The 21,618-nt window shown below is 42.0% G+C and overlaps 1 protein-coding gene across 6 annotated transcripts in view; it reads right to left on the bottom strand.

Annotated features, from left to right (window-relative positions):
- The window catches only part of PCM1 (pericentriolar material 1), an 85,922-nt gene that overhangs the window by 53,408 nt on the left and 10,896 nt on the right, over positions 1 to 21,618 (bottom strand). For 5 of the 6 annotated variants that reach the window (XM_069977696.1, XM_069977691.1, XM_069977694.1 and 2 more), the window contains exons 5-8: positions 4,080 to 4,257; positions 2,790 to 2,899; positions 2,333 to 2,549; positions 142 to 325 (exon numbers count right to left, since the gene is read on the bottom strand). In XM_069977696.1, coding sequence (XP_069833797.1) covers positions 142 to 325; positions 2,333 to 2,549; positions 2,790 to 2,899; positions 4,080 to 4,257 — 689 coding nt within the window. The remainder of the gene's footprint in view (positions 1 to 141; positions 326 to 2,332; positions 2,550 to 2,789; positions 2,900 to 4,079; positions 4,258 to 21,618) is intronic. The other variant, XM_069977695.1, reaches the window with a different exon arrangement.

Here is a 21,618-nt window from a genome sequence, read left to right as displayed (position 1 = left end):
ACATAGTTGATTCCCCAAAATGTACTGAATCAGAAATAGTGAGAAAGTATAGGCAAAGTGAATTTATTGTGGTTACTCATCCCAGACAATGGCTGTTACTGTGATTACTCTGTCACACCAAGGCGATGGGATGAAACATACTTAAGTTTCTCTGCAGGGTTTTGGTTTTCCTCATCTTCGCTGACATTCATGGAAGCTGAAGAACATACAGCTCCTCTAGCTGGGCTGGCTGACATCCTTTTATCAGTAACCTGATTAGCAGAAGACGTGGAAGCCATGCTTCTTTGTTCCATAACCCTTTGGGGGGAACCTGAAGAACCTACAACTGAAAAACAGACAGATAAGTTTCACAACAATAAAAGAAATCCAGAAAAGGAAAATTAAAAGGTAAGAATCTAACCTGCTGTTAAGTTCCCAAGGGACAGGGAATGCTGAAGAAAAGGGTAGTTTTCTTACCTAAATCCTCAGCGACAGTTTTCCTGAAATCCTGTATTTTAATATGTTAATAAGCCAGCTCTATCCTGCTGATAGTTTCCCTTTACAAACAATATTTGCAATATTTGTAGTGAAGAAACTGGCTATTGGGTTCAAGTCCTTATGCTACTGTTACAGTAGTTGCATTAGAAAAAAAAATCCCGAAGAGTGTTTTCAGTCCCTATGCTAACACCAATCTTGTGTTTGCATACATATTAATTCAGTCTATTGCAAACAGCTTAAACAACAGCATTTTAATTTACTGTGTCATTCAAATATGTTTACTTCAGCCAAAGTATTTTTTGTGTCTAGAGACTAGACTAGAGGTACTCCAGGCAAAGGTTAAAAAAAAAAAAAAAAAACACCACTGGGAGGGGGTGGTGACATAATAGATAATTGATACTTACCTATCCTGGTGCCCCAGCTCACCGCCAACCTCCAGTCTCCTGAATCTCCCAGGTTCCTGTGTCATCACACCACCACAGGGCCAGTTACTTACTGCAGAGGTGTCCAGTATCAAAATTTACTAAGCCGGCATTTCTGAGCAGGGCTGTGATGTCAGAGGACTGAAGGATGCAAGATACCGGCAGGTGGTTGTAAGTAGTGATACTGTGCTGTGGAGGCTTTGGGACAGGTAAGTATCACTTCATGTTCCCACAACCCCCTTTCCCCTGTTTTTTTTTTTTTTTTTTACAATTGCCCAGATAACTCCATTAAAGGGGTTATCAATAACTACAAAAACATGGCCACTTTCTTGCAGAGACAGCATCACTCTTATCTTTAGTTCAGGTGGGGTTTGCAAATAAGTTCCATTCACTTCAATAGAACAGAGTTACAAAATCTGCACCCAAACTGGAGACAAGAGTGGTGCTTTCTCTAGAAGAAAGTGGCCATGTTTTTGAACACTGGATCACCTCTAATTTTCACTTTTCTACACACAGGTTACATACAAGTATCATCTTTAAAAAAAGTAGCTTTTAAAGTATTTTTTTTTATCTTTACCTTGCACTGACGCAGTATTATAACCCAGAACTTTATTATTACACATATGTGGTAGATGTTTATCTCATACAGCAGAAACACTCTCATACAAATGTGTGGAATAGATTTTTGCTGTGAAAATTTCTTGGAACAAATCTGCCACTACAGATGAGTGAACTTAGGGTGTTATTCCATGGGCCGATGGGGGCCCAATAATTACTGTAAAAGACCGCCGATCTGCTAGATCGGCGCTCGTTTACTGGGCCTATTCCAAGGCCGATTATCGCTTAACAAGGGCTGCATGGACATGGTTACCGATGCTCTTGCTTAAACTTTATACATTAAATATCCAGGCTGCAGGGCTCCTCTTGCGGTCTTCTTCTCCCCGGGTCCTGCACGCTCCAGCTGTCCACGGCAGTCCCGGCCTGTGATTGGCTGAGCGGCTTGTCAGCTCAGACAGGCCGCTCTAAAGCTGGAGTGGGTGGGACCGGAGGAGAAGAAGACCGCAAGAGGAGCCCTGCAGCCTGGATAGGTAATGTAAATTGCCAGTCGCCGGCCACGCACCGTATCACACATAGAGATGAGTGGTGGGCGCCCGACAATTATAGGTTCAAACCAATATCAGCGATCAGCCGATGATCATTGTCATCAGCTGATCGTTGTATTTATTCCACGGAGCGATAATTGTCCGATTATCACTCCGTGGAATAGGCCCCTTACATTAAGGAACATGCAAAGTTCTGTGGTTTGGGGGGGGGGGGGTTCTACACTGATTACTAGTAACTGGTAAAAACAGGACTTTTCAGGATGCAAAGTGTTTTACAGAGACAATTCAGCTGAGGATTCAGAAGTATAATTAACATTTTTATATACTCACATGTAGTGTTATTCAAATGGTGATCTTGTAGAGTATGAAGTTCTCCCAGTATAGAGTCCATTTTTTGTTTCTTTTCTAACAGTACACCCACTTTGCTGAACAGTGGCCCCCTTTCTTCAGAAGCAGGTTCTGATATGGAGGAGTTTAAGCTCTGAGAAACCGCTCTTGTAAGTGACAAGCTTTCTGCTTGTCGTCTGTTATCCGGAACTGGTGGACTCTAAAAGTAATCATAGTTTAAGATCAATACAATAAAAGATCCAACCAGTATTTACATTGGGTTACACCTCTACTTCACTGCATAGAAACAGGTGAAATATTAATGACAAGGCTGATTTGCAGGAGACTTGCTTTAAAAAGTAAAATACTTTAATTCATTTATCTCTTTTCAAAAAACAAGTGAATACAAATATAAAGAAATATAAAGAAATAGAAGAAAATAAAGCACAAAATGCAGTACCTGAACATCATGCAACTGGTTGTGAAAGCGCTGGATCAGGTCATTCAGTTCTTCATTTAGCTCAGATGTTAAGCTTAACCCAGACACGCTCCCTGTTGTTTCGGTGACAACTGAGAAAATAAATAAAATAACATATCTAGACCATGGCAGTGCACTTCACATAGCTATAACCAATGATTTTAGTAGATCAAAACAATGAGTCCTTGAATAATCTAACTTTTGTAAATGCAGAATGATAGTTCTCTTTCCAGGGTTTCCCCATTCTATGGTAGGATATCACTTTCTAAATAACGGTCTAACTGCCAGGACCCCAAGCAAGGAATACAGGCCACCATTTTTTCTTCACAGCAGCACTGTTGTTGACCTCTTTTTTGTGACTTTTATTTGGTGATGCAGTATCCCAGGACAGATCCTGATTCCAAACTACGTTGGTTATCGTATGGCTGCAGTGCCGCTTCATTGCTGTTAGATGCAAGATGCACTGGCCGCTACAGTGTTAAAGAGGTCCTATTACCACCACTGCCTGTTTGTTAAAGTAAATACATGCAAGGTCGATGAAACAATAATTCTGGATCGTCCATTTTATAGGCCTATGGATGTTACCATTTCTAGAAATGTATGACTCAATAACCAACTGGGTGTTACCAAATGGGGATCAGTTCCTACACTGTCTGACATGGTCCAATCAAAGCAGACAGTACCCAACTACATAGAGGTACACCCCAACTGATAACACCCTGTTGGTCATTGAGCCATACATTTGGGAGTACAAGGAGACAAGTCAAGGACTATGAAATGCCTACAAGCTACTTTCTTGCCTCCAAGAAGGTGACATCATATTCTCCCCACAAGGAGGAGTGATTACAGAGCCAACTAAAGTAAGTTATAGAAGGCCTCTTTGATTTCTGGTACCTGCACTAGCTTCAGGCTAAGGCCTAAGCTTTATGGCTATAACGTCACATCTCTGTACAGGTCTGCATCCTGCGATAGAAAACTTCCAGTCAACTTCCAATGGTAGGTTACTCCTGAAAAAAGTTCAACACCTGGGAACCTACCGCTAAATGTATAGCTTTATTTGAGCACTTCAAAATTTTTCTTTGGTATCAGCACAGAGGCTAGAGGAGGGGTTTTTCTTAGGTCAAAGCACATTAAATACTATGACACCTAAACTACCTGCTAACACCACAACTACCAGCATACTGCCACTACCCACTGGCCCCAGTGACAACATAATATTAGCACTGCACACAGTATTGAAACGGAAGTATAGGTTTCATTTAATACACTTACCTGATTCATCCATAACAGCAATAGCTTGTTCAGCCTTGTGCTGTAAAGCGAGGAGAGCTGCCTGTTTTCCTTTCAAAGCCCTGAGTTGTTCTTGTTGTTGTAGCATCCTTGTCAGTAGTGCATGCTGTTTTTTCATATTTTTTAGTTCTTCCTTAGCCTCTTGTTGAGGATCTATTGCCTAAGGACAAAATAGTTGTAAGGTTATACAGTTATTAAAAAAAAAAAAAATATATATATATATATATATATATATATATATATATATATATATATATATATATATATATATATATCTTAAAACCTAGTTATTCCCAAGAAAAACATGCATAAAAGGATTATAGAGTATTAGGCTGGGTTCACACACAGTATATTTCAGTCAGTATTTGGTAATCCACTCAATTTCACCATAGTGAAATTGCCTTTCTGTGTTTTCAACCCACTCCTGGTTTGGTTGCAATATGAGGTCCACAATACTGACTGAAATATACTGTGTCTGAACCCAGCCTTAAGTTGCTAAATACACAGCTAGCCATCTATCCATTAAAACTGCAGGGTACATAAAATATATCAACCTTGTACTCAACTTCAATGATGTGTTCAAAATTCATTGTATCTGGATTTCCACTTTGCATAGAAAATGGTTTCAAGGAAAACTATTGGCAGGTTAGACTAATCTAACCTGCTGATTTCGCCCTTTCTTCTTCATGGACGGGAACGCTAAGGATGAAGGTAAAGGCCATATTACATTGCCCAGGGAAGGGAGCGCTGACCTGTCAGCTCAGCACTCGTTTTCCCCTCTTTCCCTGCTTACTGCACTGTGCTATTACATGTAGATACAGAGTCCGGGGAACAGCAGGAGGGTCTGTCTGAATAATCCTTAGGTTATTCAGGTGGACCATTAAAGTCGAAGGCGGCCCGCTGCCGCCGATCCTATTATATCCTATATATATTCCCAGAGCGACGCGCAGCTGATTGATCATGAATTTTCAACATGTTGAAAGACCACGATAATCTGACATCGCGCATGTTAATTCTCTTAGGGCCATATTACACTGAACGATTATTGGACTTGGCCGATTACTGACTGTTCAAACAGATATTTGTTTAGTTTAATAGCACACGTTGAAGGCAACAATCAGCCAACATACACAATGTCTGCTCAAAGCAAAAGCAGCGTCAGCATCAGAGCACCAATGACTTTAGTAGGCCTCCAGAACAACCCAAGGATCATTTGGGCGGCCCATCCACTGCTTCCCACTCGCTGTCTGTGCAATAACAGCTTGTTGCTGTTTAGTGTATTTAGTAGTTATATCTGGCCGGCCCACACCTCCTAATGAATATCAAGGAAGTGGATCAATGCACTGGAAGTGGTAGTCCTGCCCCCAAGTACTCCAAAGCGCCCGATTAGCCTGTGGATATAACTACTGCCTACATTGAAACGGCCGCATTCACAAAAGGGAGATATAAGAAGGTTAGATTCTTCTAATCTGCTGATTGTTTCCCTTTAGGGTGCGTTCACACCTACAGGATCTGCAGCAGATCTCTAGCAGATTTGATGCTGTGTTCAGTTATTTAAATGAAATCTGCTGCAGAAAATCAGCTGCAGATCATGTAGGTGTGAACGCACCATTAGGCTGGGTTCACACTATGTATATTTCAGGCTGTATTTGGTCCTCATGTCAGGTCCTCATAGCAACCAAAACCAGAAGTGGATTGAAAACCCAGAAAGGATCTGTTCACACAATGTTGAAATTGAGTGGATGGCCGCCATATAACGGTAAATAACTTCAATTATTTCAATATAACAGCCGTTGTTTTAAAATAACAGCAAATATTTGCCATTAAATGACGGCCATCCACTCAATTACAACATTATGTGAACATAGCCTTTCTGTGTTTTTAATCCATTCCTGGTTTTGGTTGCTATACAGCCTCAAACATACAGCCTCAAATATACGTAGTGTGAACCCCGCCTTAGGCTGGGTTCACACTACGTACATTTCAGGCAGTATTTGGTCCTCTTGTCAGGTCCTCATAGCAACCAAAACCAGGAGTGGATTGAAAACACAGAAAGGATCTGTTCACACAATGTTGAAATTGAGTGGATGGCCGCCATATAACAGTAAATAACTGCCATTATTTCAATATAACAGCCGGTGTTTTAAAATAACAGCAAATATTTGCCATTAAATGGCGGCCATCCACTCAATTACAACATTATGTAAACAGATCCTTTCTGTGTTTTTAATCCACTCCTGGTTTTGGTTGCTATACAGCCTCAAATATACAGCCTCAAATATACGTAGTGTGAACCCAGCTTTAAGGTAGAATTGAAACAAACATGCAAGATAGATTATAGATTTATCCCAATTGACGCCTCCATTATTGGAAATGGCTATATACTAGGCTACTTAGCAGCTTAAAAGACATGGTCTCACATATTTAGATTTTATTTTTGATTATGTTTTCCTGGGACACCTATATTAGATATAAACACTTAATTTGGTGTGAGCTTTATTTGCAGCTAAATGAATAGAATTCCATTGACAGAGAACAGACCATAGGTTATTACAGTTTCCAGTGATGTAGTAGAGACACCTGTATTAGAGATCAGGGGGAGAGGCTATGTAGGCACTGGTTTTTGAGATATTTTTTAAGCCAAAAAGACAAAAAAATTTAAAAATGCTAAAACCATCTATTTTCAGGTATGAAGTAATTTAGCTTACTGTATATATGGCTTATTGCACTTGAAAAGAAAAAAAGGAAACACAGTGGCTCTGCATGTGCAGGCGGTTTAACCCTGTGAGATGTGTATGTGCAAATGCACACTCACCTGGTTAGGTTGTACATATTAGGCAGGACTCTAATGTAGGCTTGTAGGAGGGCTGCTGCCTTTCACCTTTCGATTTCCCAGGCTGTGGGACCGGAACCAAAATCCAGATAACCTTGAAACAATAGTGGCTTCCTTGGTAACAGTCATTCCACTTCAATCAAGAGGCAGAAATTCCTGGTATTATTGCCAACCAGATGTGTTCTTTATTGCAGTGCTAAGTATGTTGCAACTTGCTTTTTTTACTGATTTATACCCATTTGCAATACCCAAATGCAGTCTTTTCCCCATTGACTTCTGTTATAAAGATCATTCAATGTCACATCTAGGGGGAGATTTCCCTATTGGTAAGAAGATGACATGTCTATAGCGGGAATTGAACTTATGGACCTGACTCCCCAGTGGCGTCCGCCTATGTAAGGAGCCAAAGCATTAGGCTTTTCAACAGGGTACATATATTTATACGTTGCAGTAATGGTTCTGGTACCTTATTAGCAATAATAACCCAATAATTCGCGAGAAAAATTATTTTAACTTATTTTACAACTATATTATTTATATCCTTTCCTATTATTACACATTTTTAGAAACATTTTAGTATAGAAAACAGAAAAACATTTTTTTGAATCACTGGGGATGAGAACCCAGGGTGGTGGTGGTGGCTCCACACTAGAGTCCAGCTACTTACCTCAAGACCAACTAAATAGGTTTTAGCCACAGAAACGAATAATGCTGTTTTTTTAATAATAGGTCTTCAGACTGATTAGCAGATGGGAAGAGATGTCATGAGGACACCTAGGAACAGGGAAATTCTTTGGGTTTAATCACTGGAGTTTTTATATAAATACTAGTGTAATGTACCTAATCATGCCTGATGGAGAGGGTGGTTAACCCTTGAAAGGCGTAGCACTACAACAAAGAATACATCAGGTTGGCAATAATACCAGGAATCTCTGCCTCTTGATTGAAGTAGAGTGACTGTGCCCAAGCTTGTAGGTTTGAGTGCAAAGGAATCCACCATTGTTGTAAGGTTATCAGTATATATGGCTTAAAATATACTCCAAATTATCAATACACCCCAAATTATCCAAGAGCTCCACTATGGAATTCAAACAGGATGAAGCTGTAAAACATACCAATGCATTGGATCATCAGTGCTAGACTAGAGAAATATTCTGACTACTAGGACACAGGTTATTCTGAGAAGAAGGAAGTCACTTTTCTTATAAGGGAAACTATCAGCAGGTTGAAGTATGTAACCTGCTGATAATTTCCTATAGCGCCCGGGGCACTGAGGATGAAGGCAAGTTACTTACCTTCATCCTCTGCACAGTTTCCGAGACATTCAGAGTTCAATTCTTATGCAAATAGGTTGTTTTGGTGCGATGGGGGCAGAACTACCCACCGCCAGCGCACTGATTCACCTCCAGTGCCCTCCCCAATGTCCCACAACAACCTATTTGCATAAGGATAGGGATCTTAATGTCTCAGAAACAGCGCAGAGGATGTAGGGTAAGAAAGTTCCCTTCATCCTTGGTGCTATAGAGAGCTTTCAGCAGGTTACATACTTCTAACTTGCTGATAGAAAAATGTTTTTAAAAAGGGAAAACTGTTATGAAAGCACAGCTGGATATTTGAAAGGTACCATGCATCTCCTTGCAGCAGACAGATTCCCTTTAAGTAAAGGAACATTGGAAGGAAGAACCATATTTAAAAAAGAAAAAAAAAAGCATATCACACTTTAACTTTACATACAATATTTAATGTGATCACTCTAATCATTGTAAGGACTCCCCTACTACTGCACTCCTGGTCCCTTAGATACGTTAAAAATGATGTAGCAAATTTATCAATTGTTTTTGTGTAGGTCTTTGTGTAAAATTTTGAAAAACCAATTACTTGCACGAAAATTGTGCCACTAAAAAAACAGTCTCTGCAGTGACAGGCTGCTCAGCCAATCACTGGCCACGGTGCTGTCCAGTTTCGGTCAGTGATTGGTTTAGCTGGCTGTCATTGCCAAGTTCTGAACGGTCATCAGTGGCTGCGGTCAGCGGGGAAAAGTCAGGAGGGCGCACAATTATTGAGTCATATGACTCAGCAAGCGAGCACCAATCTAGCGGATTGGCAATCACTTAAAGCCCTTTTACATGGGCAATTATAGGCAAGTGTCAGTGAGGAGTCGAGGAGTGGGAAAATGCCTGATCCTCAGCTGATTGCATCTGTTGTAAGGTGACAAAACTTATCACTATTAGCCACACACTGTCCTACTTAAAGGAGTAGTGCGGCGCTAAAAAATTATTCACAGAATAACACACATTACAAAGTTATACAACTTTGTAATGTATGTTATGTCTGTGAATGGCCCCCTTCCCCGTGTCCCCCCCCCCCCCCCCCCCCCCGTGTACCCGGAAGTGTGGTGCGCTATACTCACCTGTCACGTGCTGACACCAGTCTCCGATCTTCATTCGGTGACGTCTTCTTCGGCCGGCCGGCGAACAGCTCCGTCTGTTCCGAATGCTGGCCGCCCTCTGCAGCGTCATCCGATGCTCAGCCGCGATTGGCTGAGCATAACTGTGCTCAGCCAATCGCGACTGAGAAGCTGATGACGTGGCCGCGTCAATAGCCGCGATTGGCTGAGCATAACTATGCTCAGCCAATCGCGGCTGAGCGGCTGATGACGCGGCCGATCGCGGCTGAGCACAGTTGTGACGCGGCGGAGGGGGACGGGCGGCAGGGATTCGGCCGTCCGTCCGAAGAAGACTTTTGGCACAAAATGGCGGACGGGCCTCGACACGGATCAGGTCATGTATAATGTACCAACACTTCCGGGTACACGGGTGGGGGTGGTGGGACAAGGGGAAGGGGGCGATTCACAGACATAACATACATTACAAAGTTGTATAACTTTGTAATGTGTGTTATTCTGTAAATAATTTTTTTGCGCCGCACTACCCCTTTAAACAGGGGATGTTCTTATGCAAATAAGTTACATGGCTCCACAAATAATACAGTGATCGTTTGTGTGGCCCGACTACTCCATTATTGGTCATGCCTCCTAAAAGCACTGCACACGAGTCTGCGTCCTTGCACAGCCCTAAATTGGCCAGTGTAAAAAAAAATGTGAGGTTGTGCACGCTAACATGTCCCTTACACTAGTCCCCCCAATCTCTTGAGGCAATACCTTATATTAATAGGTGATATAGAGGAACTAGGAAGACAGAGGTTGGTGGGGAGGGGTCTGGAAGGAATCTGATAAATAATACAGTTCATGCTGTTCACACAAAGTTATCTACACAGGAGAGAAGGTGTTTACACATGAAAGCAGACTATGGACTGATGGCCTCTCTAGAGATCACATGACCCAGCTACCACAATAACAGGGTTCAAGGTATGAAGATGCAAATAAGCTGAGAGAGAACAAATTACACTGCTACAATAATGCTGGTAAATTATCTTTATATAGCAGAGTAGTAAAGTATTAGAACCATTTTTTGCATATTGTTTGTGAACACAGTCTAAGGGTCAGATTATCCGCCAAAGATTTGAAGCCAAAGCCAGGAATGGATTTGAAAAGAGGCGAAAACTCAGGCTTTCCTTTATGACCTGTTCCCTGTTTATAGTCTGTTTCTGGCTTTGGCTTCAAATCTTTGGCAGATAATCTGTCAGATAATCTTTCTGTGTAAATGGACCCTAACAGGTAAAGATTATCTACTAGGCACGTAGACTACTCATACAAATATTATAACATATACCTTAGAGGGTAATCCATGCTGCAGAAGACAAGTGCTACTTGGCCTAATTTCATTGTTATCCACAGTCGGCCTTTTACGCTTTGCAGAAGTATTGATGTCAGGGTGTGAACATTTCAATTGTGTCCCCGAGCTCCCTAGATTGTCCTCAATTCGTGGTCGACTAAGAGATACTTCCTTTGTTGAACAATTTAGCTAGTTAGACTTTGTCTTCTTAATATATGCAAACTAAAAATGTTACAGTATAACAGTATATCACATGAACAAAGCTGTGACACCCTATTTACTTCATTCCAGATGTCAATATCATTGTGTATGTCTCACGCTTGACTGTTTCTCATCTACTAAATCTTCAAGAAACCCCTCTTCTACAGGGTCCAGAGAGAAAAGGAAATACTAGAGAGGGCCCCTTATACTTATTATCTGTCCCGACCTTTGCAGTCTGGACCCATCCATTTATATGATGGTCAGCCACACATCTGACCTGCCACCATGAAATAGCACATTTCCTATGCAGCCTACCCAGTTTCTAGGAGACAGACCTGCAATGATCAACATACTGTGGAGACAGAGTAGGAGTCGTTTTCCACTGGTAATCTCTTAAAACAAAATGTAACATTAAGCAAGGTACACATTTATTGTTTGAGGGTTTATTGAACTTCTTAAGCAATGTTTTTGCCAGCTAGAACAAACTTACAAAAACAACTAACCCCTAAAGGAAATAAATGGGGCGGATGGTAAAGAATATTTATTGCCTCTGTAAACTATAACCTACATAAAAGAGGAGAAGAATAGGTCTCTCCAAACTTTCACACAAAGCTTTAAAATGAGATTTTCTATACCCTCCATTATGTTCTTGTCTACACTACAAATCAGTTCTGTCTGCCATCGTTTACAGATAACAAAATAAAAATTCTGAACGATTCCTAAAGAGCTGAAAATGTATTGCTATTTATCAATACACAGGCTTGCTGTTCAGGTTTATAAATGAGCAACCACCCGTGGAAATGGCCCTCAAAGACAAGACAATCCACACATCCTCTCCAGCTCATGATTAGACAGTCTATGCTGACTATATCGAGGGAAGCAATAACCAAGCCAATGCACTACAAACTATAGGAAGTGGAAGAACCTATGCTTCCCAACAATTTAAAAAAACATTTAAGCATAATATGGAAAACCATGACACCCACACAAGCTATCCGGAACCACCTGTGAGGACAGAAATACACAAAATTACATCATAGTGTTTTTATTTGGTTTTTTTTTACTTGGAATGTAATTTTTTTCTACTATTACAACTACTGCCAGAATACTAATATTTGCTTTATAATGAATGCCCACTTTTAACACTGTCATCTCAGAGTGAGGGTTTTCTGCTGCAAATCCGCGGCAGAAAATCCACTGTGATATGGTACATGTGAAGTTGCTAAAGTTACTTGAGGACTTCATGTTAAATAAACATTGCAGCGGGGACTTGTGCCAGCAGCATTTCAAGAAAAAGGGGCAATGATAGGAGGTAGCAGGACCTAGCAGAGTGGTACTTTAAAGTGATACTCCAATTTTATGGAGTGTGTGAGATGTGGTTCACCTAGAGCAGATCTGGACCATCACTGGTGGAGCTGTAGTAGAGAATACTGTATTGGAATAAAGTGTTCAGCATTATAATAGAGGTTTATGGAATTAGGGTGGAGGATGCATATACGTGTGCAGTTTTAGGGGTTATGGAAACACAACAATTAGATTAAGTTAAGTTTCACAGCTCATCTAACATTAGTAATAAGGTGGGCATCAGAATAGGCTCTTGTACTGAGAGAATGGGAAGAGTTATCAAATAAAATACTGAGACAGGAGATATGGTATAACCAAAGCAAAAAATGATGGGATAAAAGTAAAAGCTTGTGTATTTATGGGACCATTTTTGGAGCGAATATCCTGGTTAGTGATTTTTTTTTTTTTTTTATCTATTCCCTCCACCCAGTCAGCAACCAGGGTTGGGGATTAGGTTGTAGAATGGGAAGATGGGAAGAGAATAAGTAGAGGTGAGACTAGTGATTGATGTCACCCTGGGGGATGCTCCCCGAACGCCCGTGATGCCTTGGTTTCCCTGGTAGAGAGTGCGGATAAGAGAGGCAAGGATCGTTGGACCGATTGGACCATGAAGGCTGGTAGAAGAATAATAAGTTAAAGAAGATATTAAAACAACAATAAAAAGAAGAAATTGATAGTCAAAAATAACTGAAAACGCGCTGATTAGCATAAAAGGTGTCATACTCCTTGTGCGGATGGAATCATTTCTCGAGTGGTAGAGTGACAAGAATATGCAGCGCTCATGAGATATCAGGAAGGAAGGTCTTGGCCCTCCGTTATATATGAGGAGGGGGGGGGGCAGTCCTTTATGGTTAGATGGTTGGGTGTTGGGGAAGTGTTTGGGGTCAACCGCAGTGACTGGTTCTGTAACGTGAAAGGGGCTTTTACTGGAGATGGACAACTGAAGAGTGAAAGTCATGTGGGTGTGATAAAGCAGTTGTGGGCATGAGATACCAGATGATGAATAAGAACTATATAATATATGGAATATATGATCAAGTGAGAAAATAGCTTATTGATTATAAACAGATAACTAGTTAGTTAAAAGCTGGATTGGTCTAATGGTCTCAGTGTCAAGATAGTTATGGAAGAGTCACTTCAGCGGTAAGACAATGTTTGATGTAGAATATTGGTTGAAGAAGGGTTGGATGAAACTACTTATCATTACTATTATATTGAAAATGGTTTTCCCTTATCTTACTTTCTTTTTTAAAGTATTGTAATGAGGGGATATAATGTTAACGTAGAGTGAATTCTATGAAAAAAAAAGTTGTTTGAAAAAGGAGAACAAGCTGAAAGAAGCTCCCGGCTTGCGCCAAAAGATGGGCTCTATAATCTTACTACAGAATCCATCACCTGCAGTAAGGGCCAGTTCACACAGAGTAAAACTGGAAGAATTCCAGGCGGAGAGTTCCGCCAGACTGTGTCATACAGGCTGTCTATGGGAGGGCTCGCATGCCTTCTCTCTCCGCTCGTAAGAACTGATACGTCAATTCTTATGAGCGGAGAGGTGCGAAAAGAGGAGGCGCGTGAGCCCTCCCATAGACAGCCTGTATGACAGAGTCTGGCGGGATTCCGTGGCGGAGAGTTCTGTCGCTGAATTCTGCCAGTTTTACTCCGTGTGCACTGGCCCTAAGACAAGGAAAGCAGTGATCCAGAGAGAAGTGCTCAGCCAACTGCTCTCCCTAGTTTGTTCTAAGGATTAGTGGAGGTCTGAGCACTCAGACCTCAACCAATCAAAACTTTTCACATCTCTATGACATTTAAAAAAATTTTCTATTATTGATAGTAATGCTTTATAGGGGAACTATCAGCAGGTTAGATGAATCTAACCTGTTGATAGCTCCCTAGTGGGGTGGGCACGGAGAGCTGAGGATGAAGGTATGTATTTTACCTTTATCCTCAGCGCTGTTCCTGTGCTGTTAGTTGTGCCCAGTAAACCTTTAGGAGCACTGGGGACATAGCTACTGACCCACCAAGTACCGATCTGGGCCGCTCCCCTCCTTTGATAATTGTCAGAGGGGTGGGGCAGTTGGGAAGATGTAGCCCCGCCCCCATGTGCAGGTGAGACGCCCCCAGCCAGCCCCCTCAATTTATAATCTTTACGAGGCGGATCGCTGCACCTTCACACCCCCCCCCCTTTCCCAGCTGGCCCATCCCCTCTAATAATTATCAATGGAGGGGGCGGGTAAGATAGGTGCTTGGAGGGAAAGTAGCCACACCCCCGGAACACTCAATGGTTTAATGGGCAAAACTAACAGCACTGGAGCGGCGCTGAGGATATAGGTAAGATATATACAGTCATCCTTAGCACCCAGTTCCCACTAGAGAGCTATCAGCATGTTTGATTTGTCTGATACCTGCTGATAGTTCCCCTTTAAAAGGGAACATGTCTTCACTTTCACGTACCCTGAACCACAATTCATCTGCATAGTGCCTGAGGCCTCTCCCAACCCTGACTGATCTCTCCCTGTTAGGATATATATTTATGAGTCAAGGCTACTGGGGCAGGGAGAAGCTGCAGGGGACTGCCACAATGACTTGAGCTTCAGGCTCTATGATGACAGGATGCCTTCAAGTAAATGGTTGCCAAGATGCAGTAAAAGCACATAAACCAGACAACATATGGAGCTGTGCATGCAAGGTAACAGACCCTCACCAATTAGACTCACACATAATCCATACCAAATTTAACCAAGTATTCAGAAGACTTCTTACCGTGGTATCTGAAGCTTCAGACTGCACATCAAAGTTTAGTGATGTGCTTTCAGCTACAGATCCAGATGCCACAGCTGAATTTATAGTCCGTGCATCCTCCTCATTTTCACTACCCTGAAATAATGTGTTAGCATAAATCATCAGCTCACGATTTGTAGACGTGACACAAAACATCTTCATACAAGAAACAGGGTAGGCATTCAGCAAAAGACACACTTACAAGTAATTTTTTTAAAGAAAATTTAGGATACAATTTTCCTTGTCTTTTAGATCCTCAATTAGGTTTTAATAAGTGCTCGACATTCATTAACATTTCATTTTTCATCTCTCAGGAAACTGGCATTGGAGATAAAGCTGCAAATCTGTACAGGTCTACTCACAACCTACAGTAAAAGACATTATTGTAACTAGAATGGAGCCTGCGGGTCCACTATGGTGGTGTATGTGTGTTTGGTTACACATATGTGAAGGTATGGTTCAGACAGTCTGGCCCAGGGTATGGCTCTGCACGGATTGATTAGGATAATATTCGTTTATGATAAGGGGTGGATGTACTAGTGGATTGGATTAGGCAGGTAACCCAGAATTTGGGATAATGTGAAGCTGGGTCACGGGGTGACTCCACCGGATTTTAAGTTCCTGTAAGGGCCTGGGTCTTAGATTGGAGACTTTTTCTGTTTTGGGGGTGGGTAGGGATCAGGGTCTAAGTGTGTATTGCCTTTCATACTTTTTCCTTGTGTTTTTGAATGTTGTAAAACTAATAAAATTTAGTACTATAAAAGAAAGAAGCCTGCAGTGATCATGTGTTTCTGATTTACAAATAACAATAAGGGAGTAGACAAAAAGGAGTAGTGAAAAGTTAAGCCCCTATTACACAGGGCAATGGAGAGGAGCAAACCAGCACTGTCAGCGCTCGTTCCCCGCCGCTGGCGCTATTACACGTATCGCCAGCAGCGGATAAGAGCCGGGGGGAACTGCGGGGGGGCTGCTCAGGTGATCACTAGATCGTCCAGGCAGCCCACAGGAGATGGCGGCGGTCTGCTGCTGCCGCTCCTATTCCACGGAGCAATGGCAGCAGATCATTGCTGTCTTAGTCAGACTTTCAATGGTTAAAAAGAAGACGACGACAGACAACGATCAGCCAACATCGTTCATGACATCTGATCGTTGTCTTCTATTACACGAGACGATTATCGGTCGTAACAGTCGATAATTGTTTAGTGTAACAGGGCCTTTATAGAAAGGGTATGTGCACACTACAGAATTTGGGCAGAAATTCAAGCAGTTTTTGCACGGCGGTCTCCACTTGAAGTTCCGCCTGTCTTATAGACTCAATGATATTCTGAAGTTTAATCCTGTCAATTCTTTGGCCGGACAGCAGATTAAGCTTCAGAATATCATTGAGTCTATGGGACAGGCGGAACTTCAAGCAGACACCGCCGCTTGAAATTTCAACCCAAATGCTGTAGTGTGCACATATCCTAAATTGTAAATGGAGGTAAAATACTGTGCCTTCAACACTACAGCATAGCCACCATAAGGATAACTGCTCAAAGTTATCAAACACACAGTGTTTCTGGGAGGGTGTGTTAAAAAAAAAAAAAAACATTGAGTAGAATTAAAGCATTAGAAGCACATTACTGACTCATGTGCCTACAAGTGATAGATATTCCCTGTAGACTCTCTGATCATGCATAAGTAGAATAGCTCTGAGATTATATTCTTCACGCTAAGCTCTGTTCACACCTCCTCTTTGGCATACATAAGAAACATATGTCCAACACATCCATAAAGCCTCATGAACCCAGTGTATGCTATAAAAAAATGTGGTTTTGGAACATCTGCACAGGAGAACACACAGCATTGTATATACCTATATAAGTGAACATTTCTAGATTATTAAACAGATAAAGAAGATTGCAATAATACAATGGTACAATAATGTTCTATATTGATTCACAATACCATAACTACAGTGACCCAGTAACCAGGCTCATAATGCAACACAACAACAAGAGAACTCATAGCCAAGAGCATTCTGTCATCATAGGAGGCATCAACTTTCAATGGGCAATATAAGGCTAAGCATAGCTAAAGAAGATTTGTTGTAGTCCACTATAGATACCGTCAGTATATTAATTCTATAATATTCTATTAAAGCATGCTTGTCCGCGCTTAGCCTTCACTTAGGGCCTACAGCTGCTGGACAAACTCCCCGCTCCACCTGTTCATTCAACAGCTGCCCTTGGTGACAACATTTAACCCTTAGACGACCCAGGGCGTATAGTTACGCCATGGAAGTCTGTCCCCAGACGACCTAGGGCGTAACTGTACGCCCTGGGTGTTATTCCCGCTATGAAGCGCGCTCCGGAGCGGAGCGCGCTTCATAGGAGGTGGGGGCCGGCTGCAGTGAGCAGCCGGGACCTCACCGGTAATGACACGCTGCAGCGATCGCGCTGCCGCGTGTCATTAACCCCTTAAACGCCGCGATCGCGGCGCGACCGCGGCGTTTAAGTGTAAGTGACAGGGGGAGTCCCCTGTCACTTACCGATCGGGACCCCCGCAGTGTGACTGCGGGGGTCCCGATCGGTAAAACGGACTGCTGGAGGTCTCTTACCTGCCTCCATGCGGTCCGATCGGCGCTCTGCTACTCTAAGCCTGCACAGGCAGGCTCAATGAGCAGAGCGCCGATAACACTGATCAATGCTATGCCTATGGCATAGCAATCATCAGTGTAGAAATCCAAGTAATGTATGTAAAAGTCCTCCAAAGGGACTTCAAATGTGTAAAAAAAAAAAAGTTAAAAACACTAATACACTACCCCAAAACCCCTCCCCCAATAAAAGTTGAAATCACCCCCCTATCCTATTATATAAATAAAACATATAAAAATAAATAAATAGATAAACATATAATATACCGTAGCGTGCGTAATTGTCCGATCTATTAAAATATAACAAGTGTCATTGCGAACGGTAAACGGCGTACACGAAAAGAGGGGGAAAAGTGTGCGGATTACCGATTTTATGTTACATTATATATATAAAAAAAATTAATAAAAAGTGATCAAAATGTCCGATCTTCACAAATATGGTATTAATAAAAACTAGAGATCATGGCGGAAAAAATGACACCCCAAACAGCCCCGTAGGGGAAAAAATAAAACCGTTATAAGCGTCACAATAGTCCCATTTTATTTATATTTAATTGCCAAAAAAAAGGATTTCATTAAAAAATACATATATAACATTAGAGAATCTGTGTAACCTGCATATGGTTGTGTTCAGACTGACGTATAGAATAATTGTATCATGTCGCTGTTACCATATAGTGCATAACGTAGACACAGGAACCCCCCAAACGTTACCATATTGCATTCTTTTTTGCGATTTCACCAATTTATATCTTCATAAATAATATATTTGGGATTCCGTCATACATGTTATGGTAAAATGAATGACACCATTACAAAGTACAACTATTCCTGTAACAAACAAGCACTTACATGGCCTGTAGATAAAAAACTGAAAGTGCTGGAGCTCTTAGAAGGGGAGGAGGGAAAAACGGAAACACTAAGATCAAAATTTGCGCGGTCCACTGGGTCATTTTGGGCCTGGTCCTCAAAGGGTTAAAGAAAAAACAAGCCTAGAAAAGTATGTTTTGGAGTTTAAACCAACAGAGTGTTCTGAATCCAACAGACAACATACAGAATCTCAACCTGCAAATCTTCACCATATCTACAAATTCTACAAAGAATGTAGGTTAACCTCTTGCTGCTCTGTTCCAGTTTCAGGCAGTATGAATCTGTGATTCAGGCAGTATGAAAGTGACGAAAGGTTCCATTTAAAGCAACTTAGGGCCCTTTAACACCAGGGCCCTGCAACCAAAGCCAAGAAAGGACTATAAACAGTACAGGTCGTAAAGGAAAGACTGGATGGTTGATTTAAAGGGAACCTTTTGTCACTTTGGTGTAATGGTGTTGGTGGTTGGTGTAATAGGGTACTTAGGGTGTGATGTGCCTGAGACTTGATGTCCAATTGGTGGCACACTAGTGGTGATTAGTCTGAAAATTTTGTACAGTTTATTATTTTCAACACACACAAAACATGTTGCTAAGGAATGACAGCTGCATAAAACCTTTAATAGATACTTAAAGTGACACCGTCACCCCCTTAGTGCATTCTGACATCTCTACACAGGTGTAAAGGGTAAATTTAGTGTTTTTCATATCTTATTTCATATCATACGTCATGGTGCTTGTTCAAGTAAAAAGTGTCCTTTTATCAACTGCAGATTGTATTAAGTGGGCGTGGCCTCGCGGCACTAGCGCCACATAACCCCGCCCACAACGGCACGGTTGGCCCCGCCCCCTTGACGCCCCCTTACAATCTGCAGATGATAAAAGGACACTTTTTACTTGAACAAGCACCATGACATATGATATGAAATAAGGTATGAAAAACACTAAATTTACCCTTTACACCTGTGTAGAGATGTCAAAATGAACAAAGGGGGTGACAGTGTCACTTTAAAGGGGTTGTCCAGGACCCCTTTCTGCACTATGCCCAGGGAGGGGGTAAGGGGGAAAAAACAACACACACTCACTAGCTCCTGCATTGTTCTGGACCTTGCTATGTGGCCGCTTCCATTTGGGATGTAACAGACACACACACAGCCTTTCAGTGGCAGACAATTAGGTGACCACATTACAAGCCATTACTTACAACGTTGCAATGTGACAACAGAATCTTCACATCAGACAACCTAAGGGCCAGTTCACACGGTGTAAATCTGGCGGAATTCTTCACCGCAGAAGCTCATACCTCCTCTCTCTGTGCAGAAGAATGGACATGTCAATACTTCAGAGCGGAGAGGTACGGATAGAGGAGGCGCGCAAGCCCTCATATAGACAGCCAGTATGACACGAAGGCTGGTGGGATTCCTTCACTTTTACTCTGTGTGAACTGGCCCTAAGGCCTCCTTCACACGTCCATAGTGCAACCCATAACTGCAAACCGGCAATTCACGGATCATGGCCTGTACACGCATACAGATGTGTAAACAGGGATATTGAAATGCATTAATCCTATGCCTAGACTAAGAAAGGAATTACTGGTATTTTTTGTGCTTATTTATGGTCTTCTGTTCTCTTAATTTAAAGTATATTACATAGAACTACCACTTTAAGTGCTGACACCCTGTAACACTCTAATATTCCCAGTACTGCAAAGACAAGTAAAGACAAGTTCTGGTGTAACTTACTCCACCACAACAATAAAATGGTCACACATCAAAGGGTTGCTGTTACTAAATGATTCAGAGAGCATTAATTTTCTTTTGTTACGTTTGCGAGATTGGGTGACGTATACCGGATACTTCACACAGTCACATTTAAAGTGCAAACATTAACTCTTGATGCAATGATTATATACTTTAGGACAGACTTTTTTTAAAGGAGTTATCCAGTGTTTAAATTTTTTTTACATATTGCTGCTCTGTTGGTAAACAACATGTTATGCTTACCTCTCCGCATTCCCCTGGTGTCCCGATGCAGTGTTGCCAGTGTTCCTCGCTGACCGCTGCCTCGCTTCTTCCAAGATGAACTTGTCTTGGGAATGACAACCCACTTAGCCAATCACTGGCTGAGATAGGGAAGCGCCACTGCCAGTGATTGGCTAAGCAGCCTGTAACTCCAGAGACAAGTTTGTCTCGGAAGCAGCAGAGAACACAGAGAGGCCACATCAGGACACCAAGGGAGCGCATAAAATAAGCATGCCATATTTACTATGTTTACCAACAGGCTAGCAATATATAAAAACTTAATTTGGTAAATAACCCCTTTAACCCTTTCTCTCTGCAGCCAGTTTTAAATCCCAGAGTCCATTTTTCAAATCTGTTATGTCTCACTTTATGTAGTGATAAACTTGTGATGCTTTTAACTATCCCGGTGATTCTGAGACTGGTTTTTCCTTACATATTCCTCTTTATGTTCGTAAGAGAAACAGATTGCTGAACTCAGGGAGACCAGACAAACGACAACACTGCCGGCTACTAGTGAAAGCGCTCAATGCAGTGAAGTCCTAGGTGCATTGCCCCCTGGGAAACATGAATATGCAAAAGAGGAGCCCGTGGAGCCTCATCAAAGAGTCTCAAAACACAGGACTAGCCAGATATCCCTCCGGGAAGGACCCAGCCAAGGGGCAGCTCCTGTTAGGAAACCACCAAATCCACCATATTAAGTGGCCCTATAAGTCAGTGTAATGACAAGGGATAAACCAAGGCTAGGTAACCATCCACATACAGCTGTTTCGGGGTGTTGACCCTCATCAGTGTGGAGCAGGATTCTGGCTAGGTGGGAGCAATGCCTAGTAGAGCCATAAGAGAAACAGATTGCTGAACTCAGGGAGATCAGCCAAACAACAACACTGCCGGCTGCTAGTAAAAGCGCTCAATGCAGTGAAGTCCTAGGTGCATCGTTCCCTGGGAAACATGAATATGCAAAAGAGGAGCCCATGGAGCCTCATCAAAGAGTCTCAAAACACAGGACTAGCCAGATATCCCTCCGGGAAGGACCCAGCCAAGGGGCAGCTCCTGTTAGGAAACCACCAAATCCACCATATTAAGTGGCCCTATAAGTCAGACTGCTGCTCCA

This window comes from Dendropsophus ebraccatus, chromosome 7 (assembly GCF_027789765.1).
Source record: "Dendropsophus ebraccatus isolate aDenEbr1 chromosome 7, aDenEbr1.pat, whole genome shotgun sequence".
Classification (NCBI taxonomy): Eukaryota; Metazoa; Chordata; class Amphibia; order Anura; family Hylidae; genus Dendropsophus; species Dendropsophus ebraccatus.
Note: the sequence above shows the minus strand (reverse complement) of the source record. Positions and strands in the feature narration are given on the sequence as shown.